We start from the raw sequence: 23953 nt of genomic DNA on the forward strand, positions 1-23953 counted from the left end.
ACTCTGTCTCCTCTACAAGACTCACTCTGCCTCCTCTACAAGACTCACTCTGCCTCCTCTACAAGACTCACTCTGCCTCCTCTACAAGACTCACTCTGCCTCCTCTACAAGACTCACTCTGTCTCCTCTACAACACTCACTCTGCCTCCTCTACAAGACTCACTCTGCCTCCTCTACAAGACTCACTCTGCCTCCTCTACAAGACTCACTCTGTCTCCTCTACAACACTCACTCTGTCTCCCCTACAAGACTCACCCTGCCTCCTCTACAAGACTCACTCTGTCTCCTCTACAAGACTCACTCTGTCTCCTCTACAACACTCACTCTGCCTCCTCTACAACACTCACTCTGCCTCCTCTACAACACTCACTCTGTCTCCCCTACAAGACTCACCCTGCCTCCTCTACAAGACTCACTCTGTCTCCTCTACAACACTCACCCTGCCTCCTCTACAAGACTCACTCTGTCTCCTCTACAACACTCACTCTGCCTCCTCTACAACACTCACTCTGTCTCCCCTACAAGACTCACTCTGTCTCCTCTACAACACTCACTCTGCCTCCTCTACAACACTCACTCTGTCTCCCCTACAAGACTCACCCTGCCTCCTCTACAACACTCACTCTGCCTCCTCTACAACACTCACTCTGTCTCCCCTACAAGACTCACCCTGCCTCCTCTACAACACTCACTCTGCCTCCTCTACAACACTCACTCTGTCTCCCCTACAAGACTCACTCTGCCTCCTCTACAAGACTCACTATGCCTCCTCTACAAGACTCACCCTGCCTCCTCTACAAGACTCACTCTGTCTCCTCTACAACACTCACTCTGTCTCCCCTACAAGACTCACCCTGCCTCCTCTACAAGACTCACTCTGCCTCCTCTACAAGACTCACTATGCCTCCTCTACAAGACTCACCCTGCCTCCTCTACAAGACTCACTCTGTCTCCTCTACAAGACTCACTCTGCCTCCTCTACAAGACTCACTCTGCCTCCTCTACAAGACTCACTCTGTCTCCTCTACAAGACTCACTCTGCCTCCTCTACAAGACTCACTCTGCCTCCTCTACAAGACTCACTCTGCCTCCTCTACAAGACTCACTATGCCTCCTCTACAAGACTCACTATGCCTCCTCTACAAGACTCACTCTGCCTCCTCTACAAGACTCACTCTGTCTCCTCTACAAGACTCACTCTGTCTCCTCCTCAAGACTCACTATGCCTCCTCTACAAGACTCACTATGCCTCCTCTACAAGACTCACTATGCCTCCTCTACAAGACTCACTCTGCCTCCTCTACAAGACTCACTCTGTCTCCTCCTCAAGACTCACTATGCCTCCTCTACAAGACTCACTCTGCCTCCTCTACAAGACTCACCCTGCCTCCTCTACAAGACTCACTATGCCTCCTCTACAAGACTCACTCTGCCTCCTCTACAAGACTCACTCTGTCTCCTCCTCAAGACTCACTATGCCTCCTCTACAAGACTCACTATGCCTCCTCTACAAGACTCACTCTGCCTCCTCTACAAGACTCACTCTGTCTCCTCCTCAAGACTCACTATGCCTCCTCTACAAGACTCACTCTGCCTCCTCTACAAGACTCACTCTGCCTCCTCTACAAGACTCACTATGCCTCCTCTACAAGACTCACTCTGCCTCCTCTACAAGACTCACTCTGTCTCCTCCTCAAGACTCACTATGCCTCCTCTACAAGACTCACTCTGCCTCCTCTACAAGACTCACCCTGCCTCCTCTACAAGACTCACTCTGTCTCCTCTACAAGACTCACTCTGCCTCCTCTACAAGACTCACTCTGCCTCCTCTACAAGACTCACTCTGCCTCCTCTACAACACTCACTCTGCCTCCTCTACAAGACTCACTCTGCCTCCTCTACAAGACTCACTCTGCCTCCTCTACAACACTCACTCTGCCTCCTCTACAAGACTCACTCTGCCTCCTCTACAAGACTCACTCTGCCTCCTCTACAAGACTCACTCTGTCTCCTCTACAACACTCACTCTGCCTCCTCTACAAGACTCACTCTGCCTCCTCTACAACACTCACTCTGCCTCCTCTACAAGACTCACTCTGCCTCCTCTACAAGACTCACTCTGCCTCCTCTACAAGACTCACTCTGCCTCCTCTACAAGACTCACTCTGCCTCCTCTACAAGACTCACTCTGCCTCCTCTACAAGACTCACTCTGCCTCCTCTACAAGACTCACTCTGTCTCCTCTACAAGACTCACTCTGCCTCCTCTACATGACTCACTCACTGCCTCAGTCTCACCTTTGGCTTCGCCTCACTCTGTCTGACTCTTGGATGCTCTTTTTTTTTTCAGACTCAATTTCTTCTCCTGCCTCCTGGTCGAACCCTGAATTCTAGTTGTGCCTCTTCTTCCTCCTCCTGATCGACTCGCCCAGTAATTTAACAATCCAGCTTGAACCAAAGTTAGGAAAGCAGCAGGTGCTGTGGTTTATATTCTCCGGCGCCTCAGCTGAGTTTATGTAAAAAAAGACTTGGAAAGTCAACGAGCAGCTAGAAAATTTGGGCCGTCAATCATAAGAGCAACGCCCAGTGTGCTGTCAATCATGTTGTTGACAAAACTATCACGTCTGTATCAGAAAAGAAAACTTGATGCACTGTGTGCCAAAACCCTTGTAGAGATATAATCCATGTTTGTTTTTTTAACCTTGACGATGTGTAACTTATGATATATTTGTATTTTAATATTCATACTTGAAATGTCAAACGTGGGCAAAGTCGGAGGATGAACTTTGACCTCGTTGTTTCCAAAGATGTAGGAATATGTTCATTGAGCCACTGGATAATTCTGGTGCTTTGTTACTAATCGTACACGTGTCATACTACTAATGTAAATGAAAAGTATCTAATAAAATAAGTCAAATATTACCTTTTGTCTGGGATTTCTAAGTTTGTCTGACGATGTAAATAAAAAAACCACGTGTTTTGCTGTTATATATGACGTCATAAGAAGTCAAATATTAACACTGTTTTATTACACTTTTTACATTCATACTGTGTCTTATGTTTGAATTATTGTCATTATTCGTATATTATAATGGCGATAAACGAAATGTGCAGCAATTGCCCAATCAGCTTTGGAGCTCAATATCACGTGATGTTGAAGAACGAGAAGCTGCAAAAACAGCGAAATGCAGCGAGTCAGTTTGTCAGTAACTTGTTTAAACCTGTTTAACCTGGTAAGTTTGAGATTTAATGTTTCTGTCATTACGTTTTAAGTATGAGAGATCTTTGAATACATTTGAATAAATAATGGATTTAACGAAGCTCAGTTTAATTATGTTCAAGTAGACATGGTGTTATCTTTGGCATCTAAACCTTAGCAATAAAATGCTGGTTAACTCAGGAAGTGTCAACGAAAATGCAGTATAAACCTAAAAAAAAGCGAGAAAATGTAAATGCATTGAAGTTCATCTGCAGTGACAGTCTTTACCCGCCAGAGGTCACTACTGTGATACTTATTTCAAATGGTCTTCTGTCAAGTAGTTGCTTTGGTTTTTCTTGTTAGGTATATTTTGGCGCTCGGTTCCTCCTTTAAATGAATGAAGATGCCTACATGTTTGTATTAACATAGTTAAAATAAAGTTAAGATACTTGTATCTCGTATACGGACTCCAGGTTTAAATCTTAGTTTGAGTTTTACCAACAATCTCTGTTGTCACGTTTAGATGTTCACTCTTAAAGTCCCCATCGATTTATAACTTAACGTTTTCAAACAGCATGAATTATGATATGTGGTGGTTTAAAATGTGCAACAAAACAAACCAAAAAAATCCATATTTTACTGTAAGCGTCAAAGGTTTGTTCAAATCCACGTGAATTATTAAGTTGGAATGAAGTTCCACCGTTAATGTCACATTAAAACTCAACCATCTCACGGTTTATCTTCACTGCATTCATGACTTAACTGGTTAACAGTAACTTTGTGTTTCTTGTGCTGACACAGAGGTTGAGTCACTAAACCGAGGCTGTTAAGCAGAGCTGGATAATTACAGGTCAGTATCAGTAATAGTCCTTCGCACCTGGTGAGAAGAACCTTCTCAGAGGTGTAGACCATTGTTTCCCTCTCACAGTGACTTTATGTTCAGGTGTTTCTCTGAGGTTGGAAGGTGAGCCTGGATGAGACAAACACAGTATATGGGACTTTATTTTAGACATAATGGGAAGATTGTAACAGATGCATCAGGATGTCTCAAATGTAACAGCCTCTCACTCCTTCACACTGTATTAGATTGATGTTCATGGACGAGATGAGATGCTTCCAAACTGCCAAGAATTCAGATTTTCCTCCCACTGAGCTGCTGCTCGGCTGGCGTCGCTGTCTTCGCTCCCAGTGGCACAAAAACATGAAAATGGTAACACATGCTAATGAACTGATAATCGCAAGAAAACCGTCTTGCTGTGAGAGATGCTCGGTGATAACAAGACTCCATCTGTTCGGCAAGATCAGAAAAAGACCAACACGTGCATTTGAATTAATCTGGAGCGAGATTTCCTGTTCAAAGTGGGATGAGCTTTCACATGGAATGAATGAATGAATGAATGAATTCATTCATTAATGATTGAATGATTGATTGATTGATTGAATGAATGAATGAATTACGAACGAATGATTGATTGATTGATTGAATGAATGAATGAATTAACGAAAGAATGATTGATTGATTGATTGAATTAATAAATGAATGAATAAATGAATGAATGATTGATTGAATTAATTAATGAATAAATGAATGATTGAATGAATGATTGATTGAATAAATGAATACATTTATTTAGGGCATGAAAGTTTAAATCATCAAACATCAACGTAATTTACATATTACATGCATGTCCCGGAAGGGAAAGCGGGAGAAACAGAAGCTTATCTAGTCCCGCCCCCATTATCTAGTCCCGCCCCCATTATATAGCCCCGCCCCTATGATCTAGTCCCGCCTCCATTACCTCAAAAATAGTAGTAGTAGTAGAAGGAGTAAAGAAATTAAATCCTAGATACAATCATATCTCAAATAAGCGCTTGTTTCACTTTGGCTCAACAGATTATTATGTATGACCATTTCTACATAACATGTTACAACAGTAGAACGTCAGACGGGTATATACTGTAGGTCACTTTTGTTCTCATTTTCACCAAATCCTCACTAATGTTGGCTACGTGCGCTCGCCTCAACGCCACGATCTCACGAAGTCTGGAGTCAGAGCAACATCCCGACCACAGTAGTAGTGTCTTCCTCCCTCGCTCCGGTTTGCACGGTTGCGATCTTCCTTGTTTTCAGAAACAGATTGAAGATCCCAGGATGATCATTCCAATGATCATGAATGAGAATATGTTCACGTCCTCGACATCCTCCACAAGCTCAAGACTTTCCATCCTTCCCAACTGTCCAGGGTGTAGCCGGACACGAAGGTCCCGTCCGGGCTGACGCCACCAAATAATGTCCATTGGCGGATCGTTGACCTGCTTCCAGATAATCACCCTGTTTGTATGAAACATAATGATCTGGTCGACCTTCGTGTCCTAGTGTTTGTTAGCTCCGGGCGAGATGCTCAAGTAAAATGTTGTGTTGCCTGAATTTCAGTGCAGTTCCTACTTCCTGCAACCTGTGTCAGGTAATATACATGTCACAGTACATATTGGAATCCAGTAGGATTCCAGATCCTACCAGTAGAGATTGGAATTCCAATCTGTACTAGTAGGATTTCAGATACTACTGGATTCCAATTTGTACTAGAAGGATTCTAGATACTACTTGATTCCAATCTGTACTAGAAGGATTCTAGATACTACTGGATTCCAATCCGTACTAGTAGGATTCCAGATACTACTTGATTCCAATCTGTACTAGAAGGATTCTAGATACTACTGGATTCCAATCTGTACTAGTAGGATTCCAGATACTACTGGATTCCAATCCGTACTAGAAGGATTCCAGAAACTACTGGATTCCAATCTGTACTAGAAGGATTCCAGACACTACTGGATTCCAATCTGTACTAGAAGGATTCCAGATACTACTGAATTCCAATCTGTACTAGAAGGATTCCAGATACTACTGGATTCCAATATGTACTAGAAGGATTCCAGATACTACTGGATTCCAATCTGTATTCCAATCTGTACTAGAAGGATTCCAGATACTACTGGATTCCAATCTGGATTCCAATCTGTACTAGAAGGATTCCAGATACTACTGGATTCCAATCTGTACTAGAAGGATTCCAGATCCTATTGGATTCCAATCCATACTAGAAGGATTCCAGATACTACTGGATTCCAATCTGTACTAGAAGGATTCCAGATACTACTGGATTCCAATCTGTACTAGAAGGATTCCAGATCCTATTGGATTCCAATCCGTACTAGAAGGATTCCAGATACTACTGGATTCCAATCTGTACTAGAAGGATTCCAGATACAAGGATTCCAGATACTACTGGATTCCAATCCATACTAGAAGGATTCCAGATACTACTGGATTCCAATCTGTACTAGAAGGATTCCAGATACAAGGATTCCAGATACTACTGGTTTCCAATCCATACTAGAAGGATTCCAGATACTACTGGATTCCAACCTGTACTAGTACATACACACCTAGTGCTTCTAAGACCAACATAATTGTACTGTAGCTTTGTCAAGTAGTATTGATTCAATTGGAACTTATTTTGTGATGCACTTCCTGCCCTGATCGTTGTATCTCAAACATCTGTACACTGCACCGTGTGTGTACACTGAACCGTGTGTGTACACTGCACCTTGTGTGTACACTGCACCGTGTGTACTCTGCACCGTGAGTACACTGCACCGTGTGTGTTCACTGCACCGTGTGTGTTCACTGCACCGTGTGTGTACACTGCACCGTGAGTACACTATACCGTGAGTACACTGCACCGTGTGTGTACACTGCACCGTGAGTACACTATACCGTGAGTACACTGCACCGTGTGTGTTGCTATCCACACGGTTGCAGGTTCAACTTGCATGAAATGAACGACAGAATATGTCGACGATCAACGATTTATTCCGGAGACATCATGTCGTCGTAATAAAGTGCTTGAAACACATGTTTCCTGGTGTAACAGTAAAAGTTGCTCATTACCTCCAGACTGCTGATTCGGCTGCTGCCGCTCGTAATCGAGCGCTGGCACGACGCAGGGAATGTTAGCGAGCGGTTTGATCTCGGCAGGAACGTGGATGATTATTAGAGAGAGGGAGTTTTCTGCTGCGTCTGATCTAAATCAGGTGCTGGGTCGTCTGATGGAGCAGCTTTATTACAGAGCGCCGGGTTCGTCTGCTAGAATCACCAGCTGATTCCTGAGGAATGCTGCTCCTGCTCCGCCTCCGTGAGGCCGACCTGGAAAAACCTTTGAAATTCCAGAGAAGGAGAAAAAAAAAAAGGTTTTGGGATCAGCGAGCAGAGACTTACACAACTGTGTCCGCAGAGCAGGTGAAAGATACTGGAGTGGAAGAGATGTGGGTCACATGACACGTGCCTGAACAAAGAGGTCGAGCAGAAGTTGTTTTGGGGATTTTTTTTTCCATCAATTTCTTTTTATTATTTTAACAATAATTTCCCAGCAGGTCTGGAGACTCGACTCCCTCCCTGTCCTACCATCACTGTCTCCTCTGCTTTAACTCGTATCTGTGCATCGACTCTTGTTTTTTTGTTTATAATCCGTCTATTAGTTGATTATTTATTTCATTTTGTTGGTTATTTATTTTTATTTATTTTCTTGAATGTCTAAAATTAATATCTGTTTAAGACTTTAACAGTTTAGTCTTTAATTGCTTTAAGTGCTTAATGTCTTTAATGTTTTGCATCGTGTGTCAGAGAAAACTATAGTTTCATTTATGCTGTATTTAATACATGTGTATTTGACAATAAAAGAACTTGACTTGACTTAATATACAAACACATACAAGTTCACGATAAAGACACAATCGAAAACGATGAAAAATGATAATACAAAACAAAGATGAAAAACATACAAAAATATTAAAATGAAAAAACAATTCTATAAAAAAAGTGAGTTCCAACAATATATTATATGAAAAATAGTTATAATGCACAACTTTTGTCACAATGAACAGCAGCAGAGACAAGAATGTCGTCCAAATGAACTGCATCAGGTCACGACCCATGATCCTCGGGGGCTTCCATCATGTGATGTCATCATATGTAAGGAACCTGCAGAAGAACCCAAACATCATCAAAACATTGTTGTTTACCTTTAATAGTAGATTTGTTTTTTTCTAGAGGCAGAGTTGAATCATCGACAAATTTTTGGCTCGTCCACCTCCTTCGGTTTTTGGTAGTTTCAGTTCACTTTGATAGAATTATCAACCGTCTGGAAACAACAAGTTAATAAACCAGTGAAGCCAGAACTGACTCTAATCTGGTTCCGTGTAGCTCTGACTTCACTGACTCTGTTCAACCAACAGAACCAAGAGTTGATGCACATGTTCTTTCACATCTCAAACTACTAGATGTAGTCAATGTAACATTTGTGGATTAAACCTATGCTTTTAATATGAATTTATAACATTTATTTCATTGAGTTAAACTTTGTTTTTTTATGAGTCAGTAGATCATCAAACACAGAGATGTTTCTTGAAGGAGTCAGTAGATCATCAAACACAGAGATGTTTCTTGAAGGAGTCAGTAGATCATCAAACACAGATGTTTCTTGAAGGAGTCAGTAGATCATCAAACACAGATGTTTCTTGAAGGAGTCAGTAGATCATCAAACACAGATGTTTCTTGAAGGAGTCAGTAGATCATCAAACACAGATGTTTCTTGAAGGAGTCAGTAGATCATCAAACACAGATGTTTCTTGAAGGAGTCAGTAGATCATCAAACAAAGATGTTTCTTGAAGGAGTCAGTAGATCATCAAACACAGATGTTTCTTGAAGGAGTCAGTAGATCATCAAACACAGATGTTTCTTGAAGGAGTCAGTAGATCATCAAACACAGATGTTTCTTGAAGGAGTCAGTAGATCATCAAACACACATGTTTCTTGAAGGAGTCAGTAGATCATCAAACACAGATGTTTCTTGAAGGAGTCAGTAGATCATCAAACACATGTTTCTTGAAGGAGTCAATAGATCATCAAACACATGTTTCTTGAAGGAGTCAGTAGATCATAAAACACAGATGTTTCTTGAAGGAGTCAGTAGATCATCAAACACAGATGTTTCTTGAAGGAGTCAGTAGATCATCAAACACAGATGTTTCTTGAAGGAGTCAGTAGATCATCAAACACAGATGTTTCTTGAAGGAGTCAGTAGATCATCAAACACAGATGTTTCTTGAAGGAGTCAGTAGATCATCAAACACAGATGTTTCTTGAAGGAGTCAGTAGATCATCAAACACAGATGTTTCTTGAAGGAGTCAGTAGATCATCAAACAAAGATGTTTCTTGAAGGAGTCAGTAGATCATCAAACACAGATGTTTCTTGAAGGAGTCAGTAGATCATCAAACACAGATGTTTCTTGAAGGAGTCAGTAGATCATCAAACACAGATGTTTCTTGAAGGAGTCAGTAGATCATCAAACAAAGATGTTTCTTGAAGGAGTCAGTAGATCATCAAACACAGATGTTTCTTGAAGGAGTCAGTAGATCATCAAACACAGATGTTTCTTGAAGGAGTCAGTAGATCATCAAACACAGATGTTTCTTGAAGGAGTCAGTAGATCATCAAACAAAGATGTTTCTTGAAGGAGTCAGTAGATCATCAAACACAGATGTTTCTTGAAGGAGTCAGTAGATCATCAAACACAGATGTTTCTTGAAGGAGTCAGTAGATCATCAAACACAGATGTTTCTTGAAGGAGTCAGTAGATCATCAAACACAGATGTTTCTTGAAGGAGTCAGTAGATCATCAAACACAGATGTTTCTTGAAGGAGTCAGTAGATCATCAAACACAGATGTTTCTTGAAGGAGTCAGTAGATCATCAAACAAAGATGTTTCTTGAAGGAGTCAGTAGATCATCAAACACAGATGTTTCTTGAAGGAGTCAGTAGATCATCAAACAAAGATGTTTCTTGAAGGAGTCAGTAGATCATCAAACACAGATGTTTCTTGAAGGAGTCAGTAGATCATCAAACACAGATGTTTCTTGAAGGAGTCAGTAGATCATCAAACACAGATGTTTCTTGAAGGAGTCAGTAGATCATCAAACAAAGATGTTTCTTGAAGGAGTCAGTAGATCATCAAACACAGATGTTTCTTGAAGGAGTCAGTAGATCATCAAACACAGATGTTTCTTGAAGGAGTCAGTAGATCATCAAACACAGAGATGGTTCCAAAGCTTAGGAGCAACAGTCTGGAAGGATTTCTCTCCTCTGGTCCGGAAGTTCAGGAACCATCAGTAGATTCTGATCCACAGACCTCAGAGCCCGAGCTGGGGTGTAAGTCTGGATCAGATCACTGATGGAAGGTCTGACCATGAATAGATCTGAAAGTAAGAACCAGAATTTTAAAATGATCCTGAAAGAAACTGGCAGCCAGTGAAGAGTTTGAAGGAGAAATGTGAGTTCTTCTACTAGAGCGGCTCAGAATTGCAGAGTTTTGTATGAACTGCAGGCGAGACACATCCTTCTTGTTAAGGTGACCTGAAAACAAATGTGTTTGAGGTACCCCTTGTGTTGTATCTGTGTCAAAGTGAACGACCTTCCTGGCTACATTTATCTTCTCCTCTCCATCTGTGCAAACCATGGGTTCTTTTTATTTCTCCAAACATCTCCGCGACCAGATCTTCACGCCACAAATAGTCAGTTGGTGAAAAGAAAGATCTGACGCACACAACAGTTGCTAAAAACCATTTGCATGTAACAGTTGTGGCTGCAGGTCATGAATATGAATGAAAGTATCATAGCAGTGTTTTTGTGGTGAAGTCCCTTCATCGGGTCAGAACCGAGGAGCCGAACATCTGAGTCACGATGAGCAACAGCTTGTTTGATCAGCACCTCTCAGACACAACTGCAGCGACGGTTGTCGTACGATCTGCCGGTGCAGCTCAACAGTTCCTGCTGCCGGACCGGATCCGGGGCCCGGTGGGACGGGATCAGTCGAAGCAGGACGAGCAGCTGCCGACAAAAGATGACATTGGCGTGTACGTTCGGGGCGATGGTGGGCGGCGTGGGGGGGGCGTCATTGTGTGCGTGTCACTCAGCATCAGCCCGGCCAGCGAACACTTTCATGTGTGGATTATGGTTCGGTGTCGCTAACAGTAGATGTGAGCGTTAAGCTAATCCGTCCCTTTAACAACCTGTGCCAGCACATTTCTGTGAAACGCTGACCAAGAGGGTTTGACACAGATAAGTGGATTATTGTTGCTGATGACTTCATTTGTTTTGGAATCTTGTGAAAGGAGATGATGCTGCTCATGAAACACTGAAGGCATCAGTGTCACCATAAGAGGTTGTAGTACATAAACAGAGGCAACAATATGATATATTTGATACTGTAGTAACAAGTATATTTGTAATATTGTCCAGTACTTGACTCTGGTGTTGTGATAGTGTAGTAACAAGTATATATTTGTAGTATTGTCCAGTACTTGACTCTGGTGTTGTGATAGTGTAGTAACAAGTATATATTTGTATTATTGTCGAGTACTTTACTCTAGTGTTGTGATAGTGTAGTAACAAGGATATATTTGTAGTATTGTCCAGTACTTGACTCTGGTGTTGTGATAGTGTAGTAACAAGTATATATGTGTATTATTGTCGAGTACTTTACTCTAGTGTTGTGATAGTGTAGTAACAAGTATATATGTGTAGTATTGTCCATTACTTGACTCTGGTGTTGTGATAGTGTAGTAATAAGTATATATTTGTAGTATTGTCCAGTACTTGACTCTGGTGTTGTGATAGTGTAGTAACAAGTATATATTTGTAGTATTGTCCAGTACTTGACTCTGGTGTTGTGATAGTGTAGTAACAACTATATATTTGTAGTATTGTCCAGTACTTGACTCTGGTGTTGTGATAGTGTAGTAACAAGTATATATGTGTATTATTGTCGAGTACTTTACTCTAGTGTTGTGATAATGTAGTAACAAGTATATATGTGTAGTATTGTCCAGTACTTGACTCTGGTGTTGTGATAGTGTAGTAACAAGTATATATGTGTAGTATTGTCCAGTACTTGACTCTGGTGTTGTGATAGTGTAGTAACAAGTATATATGTGTATTATTGTCGAGTACTTTACTCTAGTGTTGTGATAGTGTAGTAACAAGGATATATGTGTAGTATTGACCAGTACTTGACTCTGGTGTTGTGATAGTGTAGTAACAAGGATATATGTGTAGTATTGTCCAGTACTTGACTCTGGTGTTGTGATAGTGTAGTAACAAGTATATATGTGTAGTATTGTCCAGTACTTGACTCTGGTGTTGTGATAGTGTAGTAACAAGTATATATGTGTAGTATTGTCCAGTACTTGACTCTGGTGTTGTGATAGTGTAGTAACAAGTATATATGTGTAGTATTGTCCAGTACTTGACTCTGGTGTTGTGATAGTGTAGTAACAAGTATATATGTGTAGTATTGTCCAGTACTTGACTCTGGTGTTGTGATAGTGTAGTAACAAGTATATATGTGTAGTATTGTCCAGTACTTGACTCTGGTGTTGTGATAGTGTAGTAACAAGGATATATGTGTAGTATTGTCCAGTACTTGACTCTGGTGTTGTGATAGTGTAGTAACAAGTATATATGTGTAGTATTGTCCAGTACTTGACTCTGGTGTTGTGATAGTGTAGTAACAAGTATATATGTGTAGTATTGTCCAGTACTTGACTCTGGTGTTGTGATAGTGTAGTAACAAGTATATATGTGTAGTATTGTCCAGTACTTGACTCTGGTGTTGTGATAGTGTAGTAACAAGTATATATGTGTAGTATTGTCCAGTACTTGACTCTGGTGTTGTGATAGTGTAGTAACAAGTATATATGTGTAGTATTGTCCATTACTTGACTCTGGTGTTGTGATAGTGTAGTAATAAGTATATATTTGTAGTATTGTCCAGTACTTGACTCTGGTGTTGTGATAGTGTAGTAACAAGTATATATTTGTAGTATTGTCCAGTACTTGACTCTGGTGTTGTGATAGTGTAGTAACAAGTATACATTTGTAGTATTGTCCAGTACTTGACTCTGGTGTTGTGATAGTGTAGTAACAAGTATATATGTGTATTATTGTCGAGTACTTTACTCTAGTGTTGTGATAATGTAGTAACAAGTATATATGTGTAGTATTGTCCAGTACTTGACTCTGGTGTTGTGATAGTGTAGTAACAAGTATATATGTGTAGTATTGTCCAGTACTTGACTCTGGTGTTGTGATAGTGTAGTAACAAGTATATATGTGTATTATTGTCGAGTACTTTACTCTAGTGTTGTGATAGTGTAGTAACAAGGATATATGTGTAGTATTGACCAGTACTTGACTCTGGTGTTGTGATAGTGTAGTAACAAGGATATATGTGTAGTATTGTCCAGTACTTGACTCTGGTGTTGTGATAGTGTAGTAACAAGTATATATGTGTAGTATTGTCCAGTACTTGACTCTGGTGTTGTGATAGTGTAGTAACAAGTATATATGTGTAGTATTGTCCAGTACTTGACTCTGGTGTTGTGATAGTGTAGTAACAAGTATATATGTGTAGTATTGTCCAGTACTTGACTCTGGTGTTGTGATAGTGTAGTAACAAGTATATATGTGTAGTATTGTCCAGTACTTGACTCTGGTGTTGTGATAGTGTAGTAACAAGGATATATGTGTAGTATTGTCCAGTACTTGACTCTGGTGTTGTGATAGTGTAGTAACAAGTATATATGTGTAGTATTGTCCAGTACTTGACTCTGGTGTTGTGATAGTGTAGTAACAAGTATATATGTGTAGTATTGTCCAGTACTTGACTCTGGTGTTGTGATAGTGTAGTAACAAGTATATATGTGTAGTATTGTCCAGTACTTGACTCTGGTGTTGTGATAGTGTAGTAACAAGTATATATGTGTAGTATTGTCCAGTACTTGACTCTGGTGTTGTGATAGTGTAGTAACAAGTATATATGTGTAGTATTGTCCAGTACTTGACTCTGGTGTTGTGATAGTGTAGTAACAAGGATATATGTGTAGTATTGTCCAGTACTTGACTCTGGTGTTGTGATAGTGTAGTAACAAGTATATATGTGTAGTATTGTCCAGTACTTGACTCTGGTGTTGTGATAGTGTAGTAACAAGTATATATGTGTAGTATTGTCCAGTACTTGACTCTGGTGTTGTGATAGTGTAGTAACAAGTATATATGTGTAGTATTGTCCAGTACTTGACTCTGGTGTTGTGATAGTGTAGTAACAAGTATATATGTGTAGTATTGTCCAGTACTTGACTCTGGTGTTGTGATAGTGTAGTAACAAGTATATATGTGTAGTATTGTCCAGTACTTGACTCTGGTGTTGTGATAGTGTAGTAACAAGGATATATGTGTAGTATTGTCCAGTACTTGACTCTGGTGTTGTGATAGTGTAGTAACAAGTATATATGTGTAGTATTGTCCAGTACTTGACTCTGGTGTTGTGATAGTGTAGTAACAAGTATATATGTGTAGTATTGTCCAGTACTTGACTCTGGTGTTGTGATAGTGTAGTAACAAGTATATATGTGTAGTATTGTCCAGTACTTGACTCTGGTGTTGTGATAGTGTAGTAACAAGTATATATGTGTAGTATTGTCCAGTACTTTACTCTGGTGTTGTGATAGTGTAGTAACAAGTATATATGTGTAGTATTGTCCAGTACTTCACTCTGGTGTTGTGATAGTGTAGTAACAAGTATATATGTGTAGTATTGTCCAGTACTTGACTCTGGTGTTGTGATAGTGTAGTAACAAGTATATATGTGTAGTATTGTCCAGTACTTGACTCTGGTGTTGTGATAGTGTAGTAACAAGTATATATGTGTAGTATTGTCCAGTACTTGACTCTGGTGTTGTGATAGTGTAGTAACAAGTATATATGTGTAGTATTGTCCAGTACTTGACTCTGGTGTTGTGATAGTGTAGTAACAAGTATATATGTGTAGTATTGTCCAGTACTTGACTCTGGTGTTGTGATAGTGTAGTAACAAGTATATATGTGTAGTATTGTCCAGTACTTGACTCTGGTGTTGTGATAGTGTAGTAACAAGTATATATGTGTAGTATTGTCCAGTACTTGACTCTGGTGTTGTGATAGTGTAGTAACAAGTATATATGTGTAGTATTGTCCAGTACAGGGTGGAGACCCTGGAAATTACAGACAATTTAGTGTCACCAGTTAAATTTCACGTGTCTTTGAACAGGAGTAAACCAGAGTACCTGGAAAAGCTGAGATTTAAATACATTTGAAGAAAAAGAGAATAAGTTCAGACAGAAATTTATTCTTGACCAAAATTGTAGTTGTTAGTTTGAAAGTTTGTTAGTTTTTGACAAGATATTTTTGTGATTATATCTGAGGTTGATACTGATGCTCGACTCATTAGGGTCGACTTCAGTGTCACTGGTTCTGCTTCAACGGGGCCTTGGTTCTGGGTCTGGGCACCGGCGACGGCTTTCGTGCTGGAGGGTCGTCGGTCACGTTCAGGTAGACCCCCTGTGGTGAGGGTTCGAGTCTCAGCGTGGGAGACTCCTCTAAGGGGTGCACGGTCTCGTACTCCAGGTCCACCGGTTCCGCCTCCAGACTCTGAAGGGATCCCATCCTGACCTGGCCTTTGTCCCGCAACCTCCTCCTGGTCCGCCTCAGGCTGCAGGCCAGCGCCAGGACCACCACGAGCAGGAGCAGCAGGCTCGCCCCCCCGCCCGCCAACACCGCCACCACGCTCCTGGAGGCGAAACACAGGGGGGGCGGCGGCGGGCGGGGGGGCACGCACAGCGCTCGGATGGCGTCCGCCTTCTCCTCGTCCTTCCTGTTGGACGCGCTGCAGGTGAAGATGCCTCCTGATGTCAGACGGCTCAAGGACACGTTGAGAGTTTTTCCCTTTTCGTGGCTCAGAGGTTTCCGGTCCAGGGTCCACGAGAAGGTCAGACCCTGCGGCGGAGACACGGAGCAGTCCAGGAGGACGGTGCTGGTGCTGAAGTCACACTTGTAGACCAGCTGAGGTTTCTTCATCTTCGCCAGCTTCTCCGTCACACACAGACGTCCGGACCAGGACCTGACCAAGGTCTTGTTGGCGAGTTGGACCTGACCCTGATACACTCCGGCGCTGGAGAAGCGAAGGATCTTCAGCCGCAGACACCCGTCCACGGAGACATCCTCGTCTTCGCCCGCGGACACTCTGCCTCGTTCCCTGTGGAAGATCCTGCTGCCGTTGTGGGTCCAGCTCAGGACGGGACTCCTGGTGTCGCACAAGGACTGAAGCCACAACGTGTCCCCGACGGACGCGCTGAGGTCACACATCTCGGCGCCAGCGGGTCCGGACAGAAGCGCCAGGATGGCGGCGAAGACCACCGTCGTGCTGCTGCTGCTCCGAGAGTCCATGCCTGCAGAAATGAAGCCTCTGAGGAAGGAAGCTCCAGGGTTTCACTTCCCTGCAGACTGAAGTGTCGCCAGAAGTCATGAGGGCCGTTTGCTCGACAGATGTGACGAGTCACGGCGCCGCTACGGTCACATGACCGGTGATAGTAGCGATGGTGAAAGTCTTGAGGTCCGTCTGGATCCAGTATGAGTCTCGTAAGACTCATGCTGGAGTCATTGAAGTCCATCATGTCACCTTCTGTCACCGCAGTCATACAAGGAACTTCTCGATATCATTACGACCACTTGTGTTTTTATTAGAGTCAAAATAAATAATAATACATGTTTTGATGTCGATGAATTTCCCCTTTATTTAGACTTAGAAGTTTCTTTTTCTTGGTGTGATCTGGTTTTGATCTGGATTTAGTAGATCCAGCACCAGGAGCCTGGAAGAATGTGTCTGGTCCAGTGCTATGACCACACCCTGTGAAATGTTTTCTCAGAGATAAATCTTCCTTTTCTTCCCAAGTCTGAAAGTCTTCGATGTGTTTCCCCGAAACACATTTATTCAAATTTGAGTAATTTTGTGTGTAAAAAACATCATCAGTTCAGATCCTATCGTTCTTACATGTTGTTACAAACACAGCTTTTTAACCGACAACTTTCCACACAAAATTAAAGCAGATCTGAGTAGTTTAATATTTTTGTAGTAAAATAACTAGTGATGATGACAAAGTTAAAGTTATGTTATTTACAAACAAAAACAAAGTTAAAGTGATGTTATTTACAAACAAAAACAAAGTTAAAGTTATGTTATTTACAAACAAAAACAAAGTTAAAGTTATGTTATTTACAAACAAAAACAAAGTTAAAGTGATGTTATTTACAAACAAAAACAAAGTTAAAGTTATGTTATTTACAAACAAAAACAAAGTTAAAGTTATGTTATTTACAAACAAAAACAAAGTTAAAGTGATGTTATTTACAAACAAAAACAAAGTTAAAGTGATGTTATTTACAAACAAAAACAAAGTTAAAGTTATGTTATTTACAAACAAAAACAAAGTTAAAGTTATGTTATTTACAAACAAAAACAAAGTTAAAGTTATGTTATTTACAAACAAAAACAAAGTTAAAGTGATGTTATTTACAAACAAAAACAAAGTTAAAGTTATGTTATTTACAAACAAAAACAAAGTTAAAGTTATGTTATTTACAAACAAAAACAAAGTTAAAGTTATGTTATTTACAAACAAAAACAAAGTTAAAGTTATGTTATTTAGTTAGTGTATCTCCCAATCAAATGAGGTCTGAATCGGCAGATCTGTTGTGTGGAGTCTCTCAAGCTTCTGTTCTGGGTCCTTTATTGTTTTTGCTGTACTTGATTCCCCTCGGTAAAATCATTCAGAGATTTCCTGATGTTTCTTATCACATTTTTGCTGATGACATCCAGCTCTACTGCTCTTTTGATCCAACTGAGCCCCAGAGGCTGAACAGCTTAGTCAATTGTTTGCTAGAAATCAAACAATGGAATCATTCATCATTTGAATGTTTCCAAAAACAGCTTGACCTACAAGAAAGTATTTTAGTAGTTGTACTGGTGCGAAGGTTCTCTGGGTCTATCCAGAGATCTTTCTCTCAGACTGAAGTCTGGACCAGGCAGCAGGTGAAATATTCAGGGTTAAAAAACACAAAAGAATGAGTATTTCTAGAACTTCACGAAGTCTTGAGATGTGAAGTTCTGGTCCTCACTCACGGTGTCTGTCTCAGGCCCGGTTACTCTTCAAAACAACCTCCATCCCTGACAGAAGCCAGATCCGTGTTCCTGGCAGAGGGGAAAGGTCAGCGTTTTGTTTCCTCCTGTTATACTCTGGGCTTGAAATGATCTGATTGTAGCGCCGGGTTCTGGATCTGGTACCGGAGCAGAGAAGGACGACTCCTCTGTCAGGCTTGTTATGTTCACGTCCAGATGTTTCTGTTCACGGACTTCAATGACAATCAGCTGCTGCTTTCATCCTCTGACAGGACGCCGGTCGCTGTGCACTGGGCTCAGAACCTTTCCTTCGCCAGAAAACTCTTGTTCATGGAGCTGATATCATGGAGTCTGTCGAGGCCATCAAACCTGGCGAGAGTCCCTTCAATCTTGGATCCCTCATTCTCTGAAGATTCTACGTCACTAAAGAGGTTCTAAGACAGTTTGCTGAGTGTAGCACGTTAATCGACAACAACAACCACACACTGACATCACGTGACCCTTGACCTGAACAAGCAACAGAAACATGATCAGGAAATATATTCCAAGGTTTACCAGAGACCTTGTTTAAAAGACAGATTGTATTGTTCTTAAATATCACTATAATTATCTCTGTGGTTGTTTTTCTTTAACAATTTGACGTATTGTGTACACACTTGATTTATTGTTGTCAACTTTTTTAAGAGCATGTTCTTTTAGTTTGTTTGTTTACATTGAAGGGGTTAAGAGGGAGGGGGGGTTCATAGATGACAACCAATAACAATACGTCCAATAGAACATTGTTGCACTGTATGCTGAGAATTAAAGTGTTTTAAAAGGTTCCTGTTTTCTGCAAGTTCCTCCACATTCATGTACAAGTCTTACCCACATGTTGCATAACCAGTCACTAGTCACTAGTCAACAACCGAGTCGGTTTCATTGAGAGCAGCAAATGTTCCCTCAACAATTATTAACCTGGGATGTGAGATCTGTTCTCTCGTCTTCACTTTGCTGGGATTTCATAAGAACTGTGACGAAGGCTCGAGTGCAAGTTTGTTCAGGTCCACCTCGGGCAGATCCTCTTGAAGGATCTGTTCGGGTCAGACGGCCTGAGGGCGCCTGAACCGGCTGAGCAGTTCTGTGACCTCCGTGCAGCCGAACATAGCAGACCTTCAGCAGAAGCTCCCCTCGGTGACCCTCTTCCCCAGGTACGCTGTCCCTCAGCTGACCCCGCCGAGGGTTGGTGAGTAACCCTTGTTAACTGCACCAGGGTTTAGAGGGGGGGCGGCCAGGACCAGAGGGGGTCAAAGGTCCCCGGCTGATTTCATGCCATGGCTTAGATGATTACGCTCAGACTACGAGCGGAGACGAAACACGAGACGGCGTTTCCTTAACAAAATGCCAGAAAATCACTTCGGGACAGATCTGCGACTAATGCCGTCCAGAAACAAGCGGACGCCGACGAAACATCAGAGTCGAGTCCAGGTGTTTGTCCGACTGACCCGAGATGACCAGTGATGTCTGAGGCGTGTTTACTGCAGGATCGTTTGTTTATGTGAAAACCATCTCCCCGCCATACTATGAACAAAATAAACCATACTATGAACAGAATAAACCATACTATGAACAAAATAAACCATACTATGAACAGAATAAACCATATTATGAACAGAATAAACAATACTATGAACAGAATAAACCATACTATGAACAGAATAAACAATACTATGAACAGAATAAACCATATTATGAACAGAATAAACCATACTGTGAACAAAATAAACCATACTATGAACAGAATAAACCATACTATGAACAGAATAAACCATACTATGAACAAAATCAACCATACTATGAACAGAATAAACAATACTATGAACAGAATCAACCATACTATGAACAGAATAAACCATATTATGAACAGAATAAACAATACTATGAACAGAATAAACCATACTATGAACAGAACAAACTATACTATGAACAGAATAAACCATACTATGAACAGAATAAACCATATTATGAACAGAATCAACCATACTATGAACAGAACAAACCATACTATGAACAGAATAAACCATACTATGAACAGAATAAACCATACTATGAACAGAATAAACCATACTATGAACAGAATAAACCATATTATGAACAGAATAAACCATACTATGAACAGAATAAACCATACTATGAAAAAGAATAAACCATACTATGAACAGAATAAACCATACTATGAACAGAATAAACCATATTATGAACAGAATAAACCATACTATGAACAGAATAAACCATACTATGAACAGAATAAACCATACTATGAACAGAATAAACCATACTATGAACAGAATAAACCATATTATGAACAGAATCAACCATACTATGAACAGAACAAACCATACTATGAACAGAATAAACCATACTATGAACAGAATAAACCATACTATGAACAGAACAAACCATACTATGAACAGAATAAACCATACTATGAACAGAATAAACCATACTATGAACAGAATAAACCATACTATGAACAGAATAAACCATACTATGAACAGAATAAACCATACTATGAACAGAATAAACCATACTATGAACAGAATAAACCATACTATGAACAGAATAAACCATACTATGAACAGAATAAACCATACTATGAACAGAATAAACCATATTATGAACAGAATCAACCATACTATGAACAGAATAAACCATACTATGAACAAAATCAACCATACTATGAATATAATAAACAGTAATATGAACAGAACAAACCATACAATGAACAGAATAAACCATACTATGAACAGAATAAACCATACTATGAACAAAATCAACCATACTATGAATATAATAAACAGTAATATGAACAGAACAAACCATACTATGAACAGAACAAACCATACTATGAACAGAATAAACCATACTATGAACAGAATAAACCATACTATGAACAAAATCAACCATACTATGAATATAATAAACAGTAATATGAACAGAACAAACCATACAATGAACAGAATAAACCATACTATGATCAGAATAAACCATACTATGAAAAGAATAAACCATATTATGAACAGAATAAACCATACTATGAAAAGAATAAACCATATTATGAACAGAATAAACCATACTATGAACAGAATAAACCATACTATGAAAAGAATAAACCATATTATGAACAGAATAAACCATACTATGAAAAGAATGAACCATACTATGAACAAAATCAACCATACTATGAATAGAATAAACAGTAATATGAACAGAACAAACCATACTATGAACAGAATAAACCATATTATGAACAGAATAAACCATACTATGAAAAGAATAAACCATATTATGAACAGAATAAACCATATTATGAAAAGAATAAACCATACTATGAACAAAATAAACCATACAATGAACAAAATAAACCATACTATGAACAAAATCAACCATACTATGAACAGAATAAACCATACTATGAACAAAATAAACCATACAATGAACAAAATAAACCATACTATGAACAAAATCAACCATACTATGAACAAAATAAACCATACTATGAACAAAATAAACCATACTATGAACAAAATAAACCATACAATGAACAAAATAAACCATACTATGAACAAAATAAACCATACTATGAACAAAATAAACCATACAATGAACAAAATAAACCATACTATGAACAAAATAAACCATACTATGAACAAAATAAACCATACTATGAACAAAATAAACCATACTATGAACAAAATAAACCATACTATGAACAAAATCAACCATACTTTGGACAAAATCAACAATACTATGAACGGAATAAACCATACTATGAACAGAATAAACCATACTATGAACAGAATAAACCATACTATGAACCAAATCAACCATACTATGAACATAATAAACCATACTATGAACAGAATAAACCATACTATGAACAGAATAAACAATACTATGAACATAATAAACCATACTATGAACAGAATAAACAATACTATGAACATAATAAACCATACTATGAACAGAATAAACCATACTATGAACCAAATCAACCATACTATGAACATAATAAACCATACTATGAACAGAATAAACCATACTATGAACAGAATAAACCATACTATGAACAGAATAAACCATACTATGAACAGAATAAACCATACTATGAACAGAATAAACCATACTATGAACATAATAAACCATACTATGAACAGAATAAACCATACTATGAACAGAATAAACCATACTATGAACAAAATCAACCATACTATGAACAGAATAAACCATACTATGAACAGAATAAACCATACTATGAACAAAATAAACCATACTATGAACAGAATAAACCATACTATGAACAAAATCAACCATACTATGAACAGAATAAACCATACTATGAACAGAATAAACCATACTATGAACAGAATAAACCATACTATGAACAAAATCAACCATACTATGAACAGAATAAACCATACTATGAACAGAATAAACCATACTATGAACAAAATCAACCATATTATGAACAGAATAAACCATACTATGAACAGAATAAACCATACTATGAACAAAATCAACCATACTATGAACAGAATAAACCATACTATGAACAGAATAAACCATACTATGAACAAAATCAACCATACTATGAACAGAATAAACCATACTATGAACAGAATAAACAATACTATGAACAGAATAAACCATACTATGAACAGAATAAACCATACTATGAACAGAATAAACCATACTATGAACAAAATAAACCATACTATGAACAGAATAAACCATACTATGAACAGAATAAACCATACTATGAACAAAATAAACCATACTATGAACAGAATAAACCATACTATGAACAAAATCAACCATACTATGAACAGAATAAACCATACTATGAACAGAATAAACCATACTATGAACAGAATAAACCATACTATGAACAAAATAAACCATACTATGAACAGAATAAACCATACTATGAACAAAATCAACCATACTATGAACAGAATAAACCATACTATGAACAGAATAAACCATACTATGAACAAAATAAACCATACTATGAACAGAATAAACCATACTATGAACAAAATCAACCATACTATGAACATAATAAACCATACTATGAACAGAATAAACCATACTATGAACAGAATAAACCATACTATGAACAAAATCAACCATACTATGAACAGAATAAACCATACTATGAACAGAATAAACCATACTATGAACAAAATCAACCATATTATGAACAGAATAAACCATACTATGAACAGAATAAACCATACTATGAACAAAATCAACCATACTATGAACAGAATAAACCATACTATGAACAGAATAAACCATACTATGAACAAAATCAACCATACTATGAAAAGAATAAACCATACTATGAACAGAATAAACAATACTATGAACAGAATAAACCATACTATGAACAGAATAAACCATACTATGAACAGAATAAACCATACTATGAACAGAATAAACCATACTATGAACAGAATAAACCATACTATGAACCAAATCAACCATACTATGAACAGAATAAACCATACTATGAACAGAATAAACCATACTATGAACAAAATGAACCATACTATGAACAGAATAAACCATACTATGAACAGAATAAACCATACTATGAACA

General features: G+C 39.0%; 1 protein-coding gene across 1 annotated transcript; it reads right to left on the reverse strand.

Annotated features, from left to right (window-relative positions):
• Positions 1–15507: 15507 nt before the first annotated feature.
• On the reverse strand, positions 15508–16583 carry LOC148074439 (uncharacterized). The gene has a single exon (XM_087797520.1). It carries the CDS (start codon positions 16581–16583, stop codon positions 15603–15605), a length of 981 nt encoding a protein of 326 aa, XP_087653646.1. The 3' UTR covers positions 15508–15602.
• Between the last annotated feature and the right edge of the window lie 7370 nt (positions 16584–23953).

This window comes from Callionymus lyra, chromosome 8, assembly GCF_982586985.1.
Source record: "Callionymus lyra chromosome 8, fCalLyr1.hap1.1, whole genome shotgun sequence".
Lineage (NCBI taxonomy): Eukaryota > Metazoa > Chordata > Actinopteri > Syngnathiformes > Callionymidae > Callionymus > Callionymus lyra.

Excerpts from the sequence above, each read along its gene's own strand:
- LOC148074439 (XM_087797520.1), bottom strand. The coding sequence starts at position 16,583 with ATGGACTCTCGGAGCAGCAGCAGCACGACGGTGGTCTTCGCCGCCATC.